This window comes from Phyllobates terribilis, unplaced genomic scaffold, assembly GCF_046119375.1.
Source record: "Phyllobates terribilis strain yellow unplaced genomic scaffold, ASM4611937v1 Scaffold_3__8_contigs__length_932513732, whole genome shotgun sequence".
Taxonomy (NCBI): Eukaryota; Metazoa; Chordata; class Amphibia; order Anura; family Dendrobatidae; genus Phyllobates; species Phyllobates terribilis.
The window spans coordinates 685,591,298-685,605,759 of NW_027362763.1; the positions used below are offsets into that span (position 1 = coordinate 685,591,298).

Consider the following 14,462-nt stretch of genomic DNA (forward strand, 5'->3'; position numbering starts at 1 on the left):
AGGCAATTATTAATGAAATAACTGGGCGCTGCGCCAAGTCCCTCGCTGCCCGCCGCCACCCGTGTATCTGCAGCCTTAATGTGCCGCGCGTGCCTACTCATAATCTGCTTCACAAACGATGATTGCACTGATTACGTGGTCTCCATGAGGCCGGATATAGACTGGCTGATTGTACTGCAAAAGGAGGTCATTCTTCATCCCCCCCTGCAGCCTGCTGGGTGGGCTCTTCCTGGTGCATTGAGAGCCAGTGAAGTGTCTGTACACCATGGTTACCTCTCCCCCTACTCTCAGGCTATGTGCACACGAAGCGTTTTTGATGCGTTTTCACAGCGGTTTTCCCGCCACGAAAGCGCTTGTTAATACGTCTGCCATGTATAGCAATGGTAATCCGGATGTGCTGTGCACATGATATGGAAATTTCCGCTCCGGATTCTTTTTGCATTAAAAACCGCAGCATGACCATTGTTTGGGCGTTTCCGCCGCGAATTCGCGCCCATTGACTTGCATTGAATCGCAGAAAACCCACAGGTATAATATCTATACTTGCGGATTTGCTGTGTTTCAATTAAAGCCAATGGCCGTGAATTTGCGGCAAAAACGCGCTGCGGGTGGTACCCAGGTCGGGAGAATAGGACTACAAGTTCTCTCATCCGACCGCCGCTCGCGCTGATTACAGTGAGAGCAGCGAGGCTGGTAGGAGCAATAGTCTGCTCTGCCCAGCCTGCGTGTCCGCAGTAAAAAAAAGAAATAAAAAGTAAAAAAATAAACTTCATACTCACCTGTCTGGTGGCCCCTGGTGTCCTCCTGGTCCCCGGCGGCGATGCGCTTCTCCCAGCGGTATACTGAGCTGCCAGGACCTACGGTGACGTCAGCGATCAGCAGATGCTCCCGTGACCTCCCCTGGGAGCATTCTGAAGAATTTGCCCACAGTGGTTAGCTCACCGGGGTTCATCAGCTGATGAACCCCAGTGACCTCCTGCTGCACTGTATACTGACAGGGGGTGATTTTACACCCCTGTCAGTGTATATTGCTGTCTTCTTCAGCAGTGACATCAGTGATTTCTGATTGTCACTGCTGTAGAAGTGACCTAGATCGTCGTGGGACAGTCGTTGGCGTTACGTGGACTGCATCGTTGACAGCGGACAGGTGAGGGATATGGTTGTTTGTTGTTTTCTGTTTTTTCAGAAGATCGATGGCTTCGCGGATGGAGTGAAATAAAAAAAATTGTAGAACCATGTGTTTTTTATTTCATTGAATTAATTTATTCTGGCAGTGTCTTTTATTGAAAAAGTGGTGACCATTTTACTATACGATTAGTAATGGGGGCGTCTTATATACGACCTCCATTACTAACCTGGGCTTCACGTCAGCCGCCAATACAAGGCTGATGTGAACTCCAACCTCATTACCCCACTCGTCACCGCTACAGGGCAGTGGGAAGAGCGGTGACTAAGTGGCAGATTTGGCGCATCTTATGGATGTGCCATTTCTGGGACTGCTGAGGGCTGATATTAATAGCCGCAAAGGGGCTAGTATCCATGGCCCCTTCCCTGGCTATTAATATCAGCCCGAAGCTGTCTGTTTAGCCTTTTCTGGTTAGATTTTATAGGGGGACCCCATTTTTTTCTGGGGTCCCCCTGTAATCTAGCCAGTAAAGGCTAAACAAACAGCTGTGGGCTGATATTAATAGCCAGGGAACATTGTTGGCTAATGGCCTCTTCCACGGCTACTAATATCAGCCCCCAGCGGTCGGCTTTCCCTCTGCTGATTATAAAAATGACGTGAGAGCCCGCGCCATTTTTTTTTTTCTTTCTTTAATTTTAGGCTCTGTGCCCACGATCTGGACGTAGCAGCGCTTTGGACACATTTTTTGCTGCATCCAAAACGTTGCATTCTATTGAACGCAGGTAAATCCACATGTGTTCACTGAACCATGTGGATTTACTGCATTCAATACTTTCTAGTGGTCAAATTTCTGTTGCGGACACTAGCGACTCCGCAAGAGAATTTGACATGCTGCGGTCCTGAAAGACACGCCGCATATCAGTGTCCACGGGTGATCCACAGCCTCAGATGCACGCATAGTGGACTCAGACACAGAGAAGCTGCAGCTGCATCCCCCTCCTCTCTCCATGCTGACTCGGACACAGAGAAGCTGCAGCTGCATCCCCCCCTCTTCCCTTTTCTTTTTTTACTGTGGAGACTTTTGGGATATTGAGGAGTTTTTTAATTTCCTTAGGCTATGATCACATGTTGCGTTTTTGCTGCAAGTTTTAAGCTGAGTTTTACAGTGCTAGCAAAAGCTATGAGATTTCAGAAATCTCATGCACACGCATTATTATTTTTTTCCTGACTGAGTTGGAAAACTGGAGCATGTCCCTTCTTTCAGCGTTATTTCATCCATAGAAAGCAAAGAGTAAGTGCAAAAATGCTGTATCAGGTTTTGCTGTGTTTTTTTGTGAAAAAAAGCAGGTACAGCAGTATGTGAAACAAATTTATTTTTGTGATTTTTTTTTTTCCCCCAAGTTTAACCCCTTCTTGACATGTGCCATACATATACTGCTCTGCGTTCCCGCAGAGCAGTATACAGTGGGTACGGAAAGTATTCAGACCCCTTTAAAGTTTTCACTCTTTGTTTCATTGCAGCCATTTGGTAAATTCTAAAAAGTTCATTTTTTTCTCATTAAAGTACACTCTGCACCCCATCTTGACTGACAAAAAAACAGAAAAGTAGAAATTTTTGCAAATTTATTAAAAAAGAAAAACTGAAATATCACATGGTCATAAGTATTCAGACCCTTTGCTCAGTATTGAGTAGAAGCCCCCTTTTGAGCTAGTACAGCCATGAGTCTTCTTGGGAATGATGCAAAAAGTTTTTCATACCTGGATTTGGGGATCCTTGGCCATTCTTCCTTGCAGATCCTCTCCAGTTCCGTCAGGTTGGATGGTGAACGTTGGTGGACAGCCATTGTCAGGTCTCTCCAGAGATGCTCAATTGGGTTTAGGTCAGGACTCTGGCTGGGCCGGTCAAGAATGGTCACAGAGTTGTTATGAAGCCACTCCTTTGTTATTTTAGCTGTGTGCTTAGGGTCATTGTCTTGTTGGAAGGTGAATCTTCGGCCAAGTCTGAGGTCCAGAGCACTCTGGAAGAGGTTTTCATCCAGGATATCTCTGTACTTGGCCGCATTCATGTTTCTTTCAATTGCTACCAGTCGTCCTGTCCCTGCAGCTGAAAACACCCCCATAGCATGATACTGTCACCACCATGTTTCACTGTTGGGATTGTATTGGGCAGGTAATGAGAAGTGCCTGGCTTTCTCCACACACATACCGCTTAGAATTATCACCAAAAAGTTCTATCTTTGTCTCATCAGACCAGAGAATCTTATTTCTCATAGTCTGGGAGTCCTTCATGTGTTTTTGAGCAAAATCTATGCAGGCTTTCATATGTCTTGCACTGAGGAGAGGCTTCCGTCGGGCCGCTCTGCCATAAAGGCCCGACTGGTGGAGGGCTGCAGTGATATTTGACTTTGTGGAACTTTCTCCCATCTCCCTACTGCATCTCTGGAGCTCAGCCACAGTGATCTTGGGGTTCTTCTTTACCTCTCTCACCAAGGCTCTTCTCCCACGATTGCTCAGTTTGGCTGCACGGCCAGGTCTAGGAAGACTTCTGGTGGTCCCAAACTTCTTCCATTTAAGGATTATGGAGGCCACTCTGCTCTTAGGAACCTTGAGTAATGCTGAAATTCTTTTGTAACCTTCGCCAGATCTGTGCCTTGCCACAATTCTGTCTCTGAGCTCCTTGGGCAGTTCCTTTGGGCTCATGATTCTCATTTGGTCTGACATGCACTGTGTGCTGTGAGGTCTTATATAGACAGGTGTGTGCCTTTCCAAATCAAGTCCTATCAGTTTAATTAAACACATTTGGACTCCATTGAAGGAGTAGAACCATCTCAAGGAGGATCACAAGGAAATGGACAGCATGTGACTTAAATATGAGTGTCTGAGCAAAGGGTCTGAATACTTATGACCATGTGACATTTCAGTTTTTCTTTTTTAATAAATTTGTAAAAATTTCTACATTTCTGGTTTTTTTTTAAGTCAAGATGGGGTGCAGAGTGTACTTTAATGAGAAAATTTTTTTTTAGAATTTACCAAATGGCTGCAATGAAACAGAGTGAAAAATTTAAAGGGGTCTGAATACTTTCTGTACTCACTGTATGTATATATACTATGCATATACAGTATATGTATATACTATAAAATAGTAACTTTTTTTATTGTGTAAAAGCACCAAAACATAAAAAAACAAATTTAGTGCCATTTTTACCCATTTCCCAGTATGAAAATGTAATAATCTGGGGCTAAAACAACATTTTGGTGCTAAAAATTTAATTTTTTTCTTCACTGCCCAATGGTGTAAAATTCTGTGACCCACCTATGGTATCAATATGATCCCCTAGATGAATTCATTGAGAGGTGTAGTTTGTAAAATGGGGTCACTTATGGGGGGTTCTGCTGTTCTGGCACCTCAGGGGCTCTGCCAATGTGACATGGCATCCTCAAACCAGTCCAGCAAAATCTGAACTCCACTCTCTTCTTCCCTTCTGAGCTTTGCACTATGTCTCAAAAGTTGTTTTCCTCCACATATGGGGTAAAATTTGGGGCTAAAAAATATTGTTGCGGGAAAAAATGTTTTGGCTTTTTTTTTTTTATTTAAACGGCTGAATGTTATAAACGTCTGTGACGCACCTGGGGTTCAAGGTGCTCACCACACATGTAGATAAGTTCCCTGAGGGGTCTAGTTTCCAAAATGGTGTCACTTGTGGGGGGTTTCCACTGTTTAGGCACATCAGGGGCTCTCCAAACGCAACATGGTGTCTGCGAATTATTCCAGCAAATTTTACATTCAAAAAGTCAAATGGCGCTCCTTCCCTGCCGAGCCCTGCCGTGCACCCAAAGAGTAGTATTCCTCCACATTTGGGGTATCTGCGCACTCAGGAGAAATTGCACAACAAATTGCATGGTGCAATTTCTCTTGTTAGCCTTGTGAAAATGCAAAATATGGGGCTAAAAACATGTGTGGGAAAAATGTGTTGTTTTTTTTTATTTTCATGGCTCAACATTATAAACTTCTGTGAAGCACCTTGGGGTTCAAGGTGCTCACCACACATCTAGATAAGTTCCCTGAGGGGTCTAGTTTCCAAAATGGTGTCACTTGTGGGGGTTTCTACTGTTTAGTCACATCAGGGGCTCTCCAAACGCAACATGGCGTCCGCTAATTATTCAAACAAATTTTACATTCAAAAATTCAAATGGCGCTCCTTCCCTTCCGAACCCTGCAGTGCGCCCAAACAGTGGTTTTCCCCCACATATGGGGTATCGGCATGCTCAGGAGAAATTGTACAACACAATTTTGGGGTCCATTTTTTTCCTGATACCATTGTGAAAGTAAAAAAAAAAAAATTGGTCTAAAGTAAAATTTTTGTAAAAAAAAAAGTTAAATGTTTATTTTTTTTCTTCCGAATTCCATTAATTCCTGTGAAGCACCTGAAGGGTTAATAAACTTCTTGAATGTGGTTTTGAGCACCTTGAGGGGTCCAGTTTTTAGAATGGTGTCACTTTGGGGTATTTTCTGTCATAAATGCCCCTCAAAGTCACTTCAAATGTGATGTGGTCCCTAAAAAATGGTTTTGTAAATTTTGTTGTAAAAATGAGAAATCGCTGGTCAACTTTTAACCCTTAAAACTTCCTAACAAAAAAAAATTGTTTCCAAGGTTGTGTTGATGTAAAGTAGACATGTGGGAAATGTTATTTATTAACTATTTTGTGTGACATATCGCTCTGAAGTTTGAAAATTGCTAAATTTTCACCAAATTTTGCATTTTGTTTCGCAAATAAACGCAAGTCATATTGAATTAATTTTACCACAATCATGAAGTACAATATGTCACGAAAAACAATCTCCGAATCAGTGGGATTCATTGAAGCGTCCCAGAGCTATTACCTCATAAAGTGACACTGGTCAGAATTAAAAAAAAAAAAAAAAACAACAAAAAAAAAACATTGGCCTGGTCAGGAATGTGAAAATAGGCTTTGGGGGTGAAAGGATTAAACCATAATGTCTTGGTCTCCTCTCCTGAGATGGCAGTTGTGATTATTACAGTTTAATTAAATTAGCGAGGTGTGTAAAGTAAACATTGGCGACCAAAGTGTGAAATTGAACAATGCCCAACTAATCCAAGGGCTGAACACAGTGTGAAAGTAAACGGTGTCCTACAAACTCAATGCTCTGCCAATGTCTTGGGTAAACTATTCCTGACCAATTCACCTCCCCCCGCTGTTACATTTGTAATTGTGTACTTTTTCATGAACTCATATGAACAGGATCGTTCAGAATAGTCACTTGTTTTTTCAGACATAAATCTTTTTCCACCAAATAATTTGATCAAATTGCCCTTTTTTCCAAAGTGGTTTTATGGTGTCACATACGTCTTGCATTGGTGACCTATCATCGTACATTGCTTCTGTGGTGGAAGCAAAGATGAACTTTGGGATCCTGAAAAATGCTGCAAAACCTGCTTTTTGTAAGCCGCTTCTTCACTGCCAAGAGAGCAGGTTTTGCCTGCAGAGAAAAATGCAGTAAAAACGCAATGTGTGAACATGGCCTTAGAGTCCTATTACCAATGTACTTTAACCCCTTCTCACCCCACAGCCAATCACTGGTTGATATTGAGATAATTATATTAACTCTTAAATATCCGTCTCGCTCTTGCAGGATGTGGCTTAAACAGCTCTCCGGTGGGACTTTGTGCTTATATCCTGGAGAAGTTTTCCACCTGGACCGACCCTGACTTCCGTGATTACGAGGATGGAGGCCTGGAGAGGTACAGGGGAGTGATGCAGCCATTATCCCCCTTGTGGATCTGTGCTGGGACGTGTCATAATGTCGATATCACTATGAAAGCCTCTGTGCGTCGTACAAAATGGAACCAATAAAAACGTCAACTCGCCACCCAAAAAGAACACCGCTTCGACAGAAAAATAAAAATGTCTCCAAAAATGTTATCACAAACCTGTTTTTTTTTTTTTTCTAACAAAGTTCCAAATTTTTTTAACCACTATAATAATAATAATAAACACCAGTTTGGTGTCTCTGTAATTGCCCCGATCTGGAGAATCATATAGTCAGATCATTATTACCTTACACTGAACGCTATAAAAGCAAAATTCCACCCCCACCAAAAAAAAAGTACTGTTGATTTTCTCCCCACTTGGATTTTTTTTTTTACATTTTTCAGAACATGATATGGTCAAATAAATGGTGTCATTCAAAACTAAAACTTATCCCGTAAATAACAAGTCGTTGTGCGGCAATGGCGATGGGCGAAAAATCGAAAAATACATGTCATGGCTCTTTAAAGAAGAGGAGGGAAAAAAAAGCTAAAAAAAATAAAAATAAAATAAAATCGCCAGGTCTTGAATGGTTTAAGGAAGTGAGTGGACTGCGACGCCCGGATCAATAGTAGTCGCAAGGTTTATTCTTGCAGTTCCAAAGATTATGATGATTATTGCGTTTTTGGGCCTCAGTAACACTAATTTATTGATCTTCTTCAGAAAATTCACCTTGGATGACCTTCTAACCAACATCATGATCTACTGGCTGACCGGCTCCATCGTGTCGTCCATGAGGTTTTACAAGGAAAACTTGGGTGGAGGATTGGGAGTTAACAAACATGACAAGTATGTCCCCCCCCCATATTTTCACTGCATGCTTCACCTAGAAAGTATAAAGTCAAGGGACTTTACATCTTAAAGAAAAAAAAATCAGAAACCCGCCATCAGCAAACGTATATTGAATGTTACCTGGTGCTCCCTCTTCCTTCTCACCATCTTAATGTTCCTCTTAAACACTGAATGAGAAACTGCAGGTGCATCCCCCTCCTCTCCCACCTACCCCTCCTCTCCCTCCAGCTGCATCCCCCTCCTCTCCCACCTACCCCTCCAGCTGCTTCCCCCTCCTCTCCCACCTAACCCTCCTCTCCCACCAGCTGTATCCCCCTCCTCTCCCCCACCTACCCCTCCTCTCCCACCAGCTGCATCCCCCTCCTCTCCCACCTACCCCTCCAGCTGCTTCCCCCTCCTCTCCCACCTAACCCTCCTCTCCCCCACCTACCCCTCCTCTCCCACCAGCTGTATCCCCCTCCTCTCCCCCACCTACCCCTCCTCTCCCCCACCTACCCCTCCTCTCCCCCAGCGGCACCCCCCTCCTCTCCCCCCTACCCCTCCTCTCCCCCCTACCCCTCCTCTCCCCCCTACCCCTCCTCTCCCGCCTACCCCTCCTCTCCCCCCTACTCCTCCTCTCCCATCTACCCCTCACCCCCAGCTGCGTTCCCCCTCCTCCTCCCTGAGCTGCGTTCCTCCCCCCCCCAGCTGCGTCCCCCCCCCAGCTGCGTTCCCCCTCCTCCCCCCCCCCCAGCTGCGTTCCCCCTCCTCCCCCCCCCAGCTGCGTTCCCCCTCCTCCTCCCCCCCCAGCTGCGTTCCCCCTCCTCCTCCCCCCCAACTGCGTTCCCCCTCCTCCTCCCCCCCAACTGCGTTCCCCCTCCTCTCCCCCCAGCTGCGTTCCCCCTCCTCTCCCCCCAGCTGCGTTCCCCCTCCTCTCCCCCCAGCTGCGTTCCCCTCCTCTCCCCCCAGCGGCATCCCCTTCCTCTCCCCCTTACCTCTCCTTCCAGCGGCATCCCCCTCCTCTCCCCCTTACCTCTCCTCCCAGCGGCATCCCCCTTTCCTCTCCCCTTTACCTCTCCTCCCAGCGGCATCCCCCTCCTCTCCCCCTACTTCTCTCCTCCCAGCGGCATCCCCCTCCTCTCCCCCTTACCTCTCCTCTTTTCTGTTCATAGATGGATTTTTTTTGGTAACTGTTCAGGTTTCTCTTATTGTTGGTGCCAGCAGTTTACACCTGTCCTCGACTACCCGTCACTACTTGTCTACAGCTCCACCCTCCTTCCTGTCCGCTGTAGTCACTCGCTCCCGTCTCATGTCTTCCAGGTTACCCGTCACTGTCCCTACTGGAATCGCTTCCTTCCCCAATGAGCTGGTGCATTGTCCCCTCCTCTGGGCCAAGCAGAAATTCCTCAACATCACCGCCTTTAATTACATGCCCCGTGGGGGCCATTTTGGAGCCTTTGAGGAGCCGGAGCTTATGGCTAAAGACATCCGGCAGTTTGTGGGGAAGGTGGAACAGAAGTAACCGGGTCCCCAGTGACCGATGAGGGAGACAAAGTATCTGCAGAGTCACAGCCATCGCCGGCTGCACATCACGCACAGATCATAACCCTCCGCACGTCCCTGGATCGCACGCAGAGAACTCTTGAGCTTTGTAGGAATTTTTTAGAAATGTCTCTAATTTTTGAGTGATTGTTTAATAATAGTGATCCTGGAAAAGAAGCCCTCAAGATTGTCGCCCCCACCCCCTGCACATGCAGAGTCTGAAAGTTTGGCCCGCGCACAATACGCGCCACGTGTCCGCTGCGCACGCACGGTGCAAACTTATATGTGTGTATATATAAATTTGCACCATATGTGTACGGGTACAAGAGGGGTGGACAGGAACATACTGCAAGTTGGCAGTACAGGGCATATGGCTATATTACAGTCATGAGAAAATCTAACTACACTGGCAAGGAACGACTGTCAGACTACAACTCCCAACATGACCTTTTAGAGGATTTCAAGCCATGTCTGGGGTTATAGTGCCTCTGTTACAGAATATATCTTTTGCTGAGGAGCTGCACATAAGTAATAATCCATCTTGTTCCCTACATTCCTATGAGTTTTACATGGACGTTGCGTCCATTCATTACATTCATAGACTAGACAAATCTGTGTGTGCGCCCTCCAGTGGTGACTTCACGTACCCTAGTAATGCGGCTCATCGCGGACAAGTCCTGCACCGCAGACCGCCGACTGCCACGTTTCTTATATTTCCTACATATTAGACTATGACAGTGGAAATACCGAACACTAATCCATTTTCCTTGTCTTACGTGAATCCGTTTCCAGAGTTGTACGTGTCGCCTTCCCCTCTTCATTCATGAGATGTTACATTCCATTTCATTGAAACTATATAAAAACCAAAAATAAGTTTCCTACATTCTTGCGTGAGCTGAGTGCCTTATAATCACTATTATACTTTGCTGATTTTGTGTATTCTGAAATAATCTTTTTTTGCAAATATGATTATTCAATTACTTTTTCGTATTCGTAATAAAAACTGGTAAAATTCAGACACTTGTCGGAGATTTCTTATTTGGGGGCTGTGAGGATTATTTGCTAATCATTTTTGGAAAATAAAAAAACACCAAAAATCACTTTTCAAACACCAAGGACTTTTCAGAATTTAGGGGTCCATACGTTACATAGTCCAAGTAATGCCAAGACATCTGGATCTTTCAATCTCTCAAGGTCTCTCTGTAACGAGGACTTAGAGCAGTCTTGTATTACCTGGAGAGACCACTGATTTCACGACCGTAAATAAGATGTCATACTTTATTTCCCCTGTAGGGGCACTGCAGGGAAAGTGAACAATTGCTGCCAGATTTGCAACAGATTGTTGGGGGATCCCAGCAGCAGAACACCCCATCTGTGCTCAGCTTATTTACATGGACCCCCCTCCAACAAACAAGATTTATCTAAATGTGGACCCCTTTAAATTGAACTCTGGAGTACCGTTGCATGATGGGAAATGTAAGTATTATACGTCATCTGTTCAATTTCATGGGCACAGTGTTTGTGCTCGAAAACACAGAGCACCACTATGGGTCCCAAATATACTCCGATGCATGTTAACACAGAGCCGCTATGTGTCTCAAGTATGCTCCAATGCATGATACCACAGGGCACCACTATGGGTCCCAGGTATGCTCCAATACAGGATAACACAGGGCACCGCTATGGGTCCCAAGTACGCTCCAATGCATGAACCCTTAAACGGCTTTTCTAAACTGGAAAATCGATGTAGTTTCCTCAGGTCCCGTGGCCATAGATGGTCCTTGGAAGATGATGGGCAGTGAAGTACATGGGAGATACGGACCCCAAACATTGTGATACTCCACATCTCATCCTTCTTCTGAGGAGCAAATCGGCCTTTCCCCTCTTGCCACTGGCACATACAGCTGTTTGTTCCTGTGTCCTGCTGAATTGAGGCCCCACCACATTGGATGAGGGTGGTCTGATGGAGGAGGCTGGCCATGATTGGGTGACCTTGGGCAGGGGTTTAGGAGCTATGAATATAGGGACACCCACATCTGTTCTGTAGCAATTAAGTTTATATTAATAGTGATATATCCATCCAGGGACCACCCCCAGCAGTGCCCCTCATGGTCTTGTTACAACTAGAGACCAAATAGATCTCAACACTCTCCATAGATGCAACTGAAGATTTCTCCTTCTCTGAAGCTTACTAGTTCTGACCTAAAGGATTGGAGACCCTTGATGACGAGCTCTAAAGAAATGCAGACCCCTTAACAAATAAAAACACTAGGCCCGTCATTTAAAACAAAATGAGCCCCTAAATACAAACCTCAAAAAAGACCCTCTAAAAAAAGTATTACACCCCCAGATGAAGCCCCTAAGTATAGACCCCTGAGGGATCCCCTAAATACATACTGACCTCAGACCAGACCCAAAGATAAAGACCACCAAAATGTAGAGTGCATGTACCCCTATACACTATAAAGGACTTATGCGGCCTGAATTGTACTACCTACCCTAAACAGATTCCACATTCTATACCCATAAATGAATACAGACCCCCATATAGGCCCCCCTAAATAAATATAGCTCCCTAGATAAATACAGGCCTCCTGTACAGAGTGCTGCTAGTTTTCTCTACGGTGACATAAATAAAAAAATATATATATCTACAGTACAGACCAAAAGTTTGGACACACCTTCTCATTTAAAGATTTTTCTGTATTTTCATGACTATTAAAATTGTACATTCACACTGAAGGCATCAAAACTATGAATTAACACATGTGGAATTATATACTTAACAAAAAAGTGTGAAACAACTGAAAATATGTCTTATATTCTAGGTTCTTCAAAGTAGCCACCTTTTGCTTTGATAACTGCTTTGCACACTCTTGGCATTCTCTTGATGAGCTTCAAGAGTTAGTCACCGGAAATGGTTTTCACTTCACAGGTGTGCCCTGTCAGGTTTAATAAGTGGGATTTCTTGCCTTATAAATGGGGTTGGGACCATCAGTTGTGTTGTGCAGAAGTCAGGTGGATACACAGCTGATAGTCCTACTGAACAGACTGTTAGCTTCTTTTTTCTTGCCATAATACAAATTCTAAGTAAAGAAAAATGAGTGGCCATCATTACTTTAAGAAATGAAGGTCAGTCAGTCCGAAAAATTGGGCAAACTTTGAATGTTTCCCCAAGTGCAGTTGCAAAAACCATCAAGTGCTACAAAGAAACTGGCTCACATGAGGACCGCACCTGGAAAGGAAGACCAAGAGTCACCTCTGCTTCTGAGGATAAGTTTATCCGAGTCACCAGCCACAGAAATCGCAGGTTAACAGCAGCTCAGATTAGAGACCAGGTCAATGCCACACAGCGTTCTAGCAGCAGACACATCTCTTCAACAACTGTTAAGAGGAGACTTTGTGCAGCAGGCCTTCATGGTAAAATAGCTACTAGGAAACCACTGCTAAGGACAGGCAACAAGCAGAAGAGACTTGTTTGGGCTAAAGAACACAAGGAATGGACATTAGACCAGTGGAAATCTGTGCTTTGGTCTGATGGCTCCAAATTTGAGATCTTTGGTTCCAACCACCGTGGCTTTGTGCGACGCAGAAAAGGTGAACGGATGGACTCTACATGCCTGGTTCCCACCGTGAAGCATGGAGGAGGAGGTGTGATGGTGTGGGGGTGCTTTGCTGGTGACACTGTTGGGGATTTATTCAAAATTGAAGGCATACTGAACCAGCATGGCTACCACAGCATCTTGCAGCGGCATGCTATTCCATCCGGTTTGCGTTTAGTTGGACCATCCTTTATTTTTCAACAGGACAATGACCCCAAACACACCTCCAGGCTGTGTAAGGGCTATTTGAGCAAGAAGGAGAGTGATGGGGTGCTACGCCAGATGACCTGGCCTCCACAGTCACCAGACCTGAACCCAATCGAGATGGTTTGGGGTGAGCTGGACCGCAGAGTGAAGGCAAAAGGGCCAACAAGTGCTAAGCATCTCTGGGAACTCCTTCAAGATTGTTGGAAGACCATTTCCGGTGACTACCTCTTGAAGCTCATCAAGAGAATGCCAAGAGTGTGGAAAGCAGTCATCAAAGCAAAAGGTGGCTACTTTGAAGAACCTAGAATATAAGACATTTTCAGTTGTTTCACACTTTTTTGTTAAGTATATAATTACACATGTGATAATTCATAGTTTTGATGCTTTCAGTGTGAATGTACAATTTTCATAGTCATGAAAATACAGAAAAATCTTTAAATGAGAAGGTGTGTCCAAACTTTTGGTCTGTACTGTATGTGTGTATATATATATATATATAATTATACACTGCTCAAAAAAATAAAGGGAACACTTAAACAACAGAATATAACTCCAAGTAAATCACACTTCTGTGAAATCAAACTGTCCACTTAGGAAGCAACACTGATTGACAATCAATTTCACATGCTGTTGTGCAAATGGAATAGACAATAGATGGAAATTATTGGCAATAATCAAGTCACCCTCAATAAAGGAGTGGTTCTGCAGGTGGGGACAACAGACCACATCTCAATACCAATGCTTTCTGGCTGATGTTTTGGTCACTTTTGAATGTTGGTTGTGCTTTCACACTCGTGGTAGCATGAGACGGACTCTACAACCCACAGAAGTTGCTCAGGTAGTGCAGCTCATCCAGGATGGCGCATGAATGCGAGCTGTGGCAAGAAGATTTGCTGTGTGTGTCAGTGTAGTGTCCAGAGGCTGGAGGCGCTACCAGGAGACATTCCAGTACACCAGGAGACGTGGAGGAGGTCGTAGGAGGGCAACAACCCAGCTGCAGGACCGCTACCTCCGCCTTTGTGCAAGGAGGAACAGGAGGAGCACTGCTAGAGCCCTGCAAAATGACCTCCAGCAGGCCACAAATGTGCATGTGTCTGCACAAACTGTTAGAAACCGACTCCATGAGGGTGGTATGAGGGCCGACGTCCACAGATGGGGGTTGTACTCACAGCTCAACACCGTGCAGTACACTTGGCATTTGCCACAGAACACCAGGATTGGCAAAGTCGATACTGCCGCCCTGTGCTCTTCACAGATAAAAGCAGGTTCACACTGAGCACATGTGACAGAGTCTGGAGACGCCGTGGAGAGCGATCTGCAGCCTGCAACATCCTTCAGCATGACCGGTTTGGCAGTGGGTCAGTAATGATGTGGGGTGGCATTTC

General features: G+C 45.0%; 1 protein-coding gene across 1 annotated transcript in view; it reads left to right on the plus strand.

Moving 5' to 3' along the window:
* The window catches only part of EPHX1 (epoxide hydrolase 1), a 32,993-nt gene extending 22,709 nt beyond the window's left edge, over nucleotides 1-10,284 (plus strand). Inside the window, exons 7-9 of the mRNA XM_073671875.1 lie at nucleotides 6,780-6,888; nucleotides 7,619-7,744; nucleotides 9,047-10,284. Coding sequence (XP_073527976.1) covers nucleotides 6,780-6,888; nucleotides 7,619-7,744; nucleotides 9,047-9,248 — 437 coding nt within the window. The 3' untranslated portion in view covers nucleotides 9,249-10,284. The remainder of the gene's footprint in view (nucleotides 1-6,779; nucleotides 6,889-7,618; nucleotides 7,745-9,046) is intronic.
* Nucleotides 10,285-14,462: the final 4,178 nt, after the last annotated feature.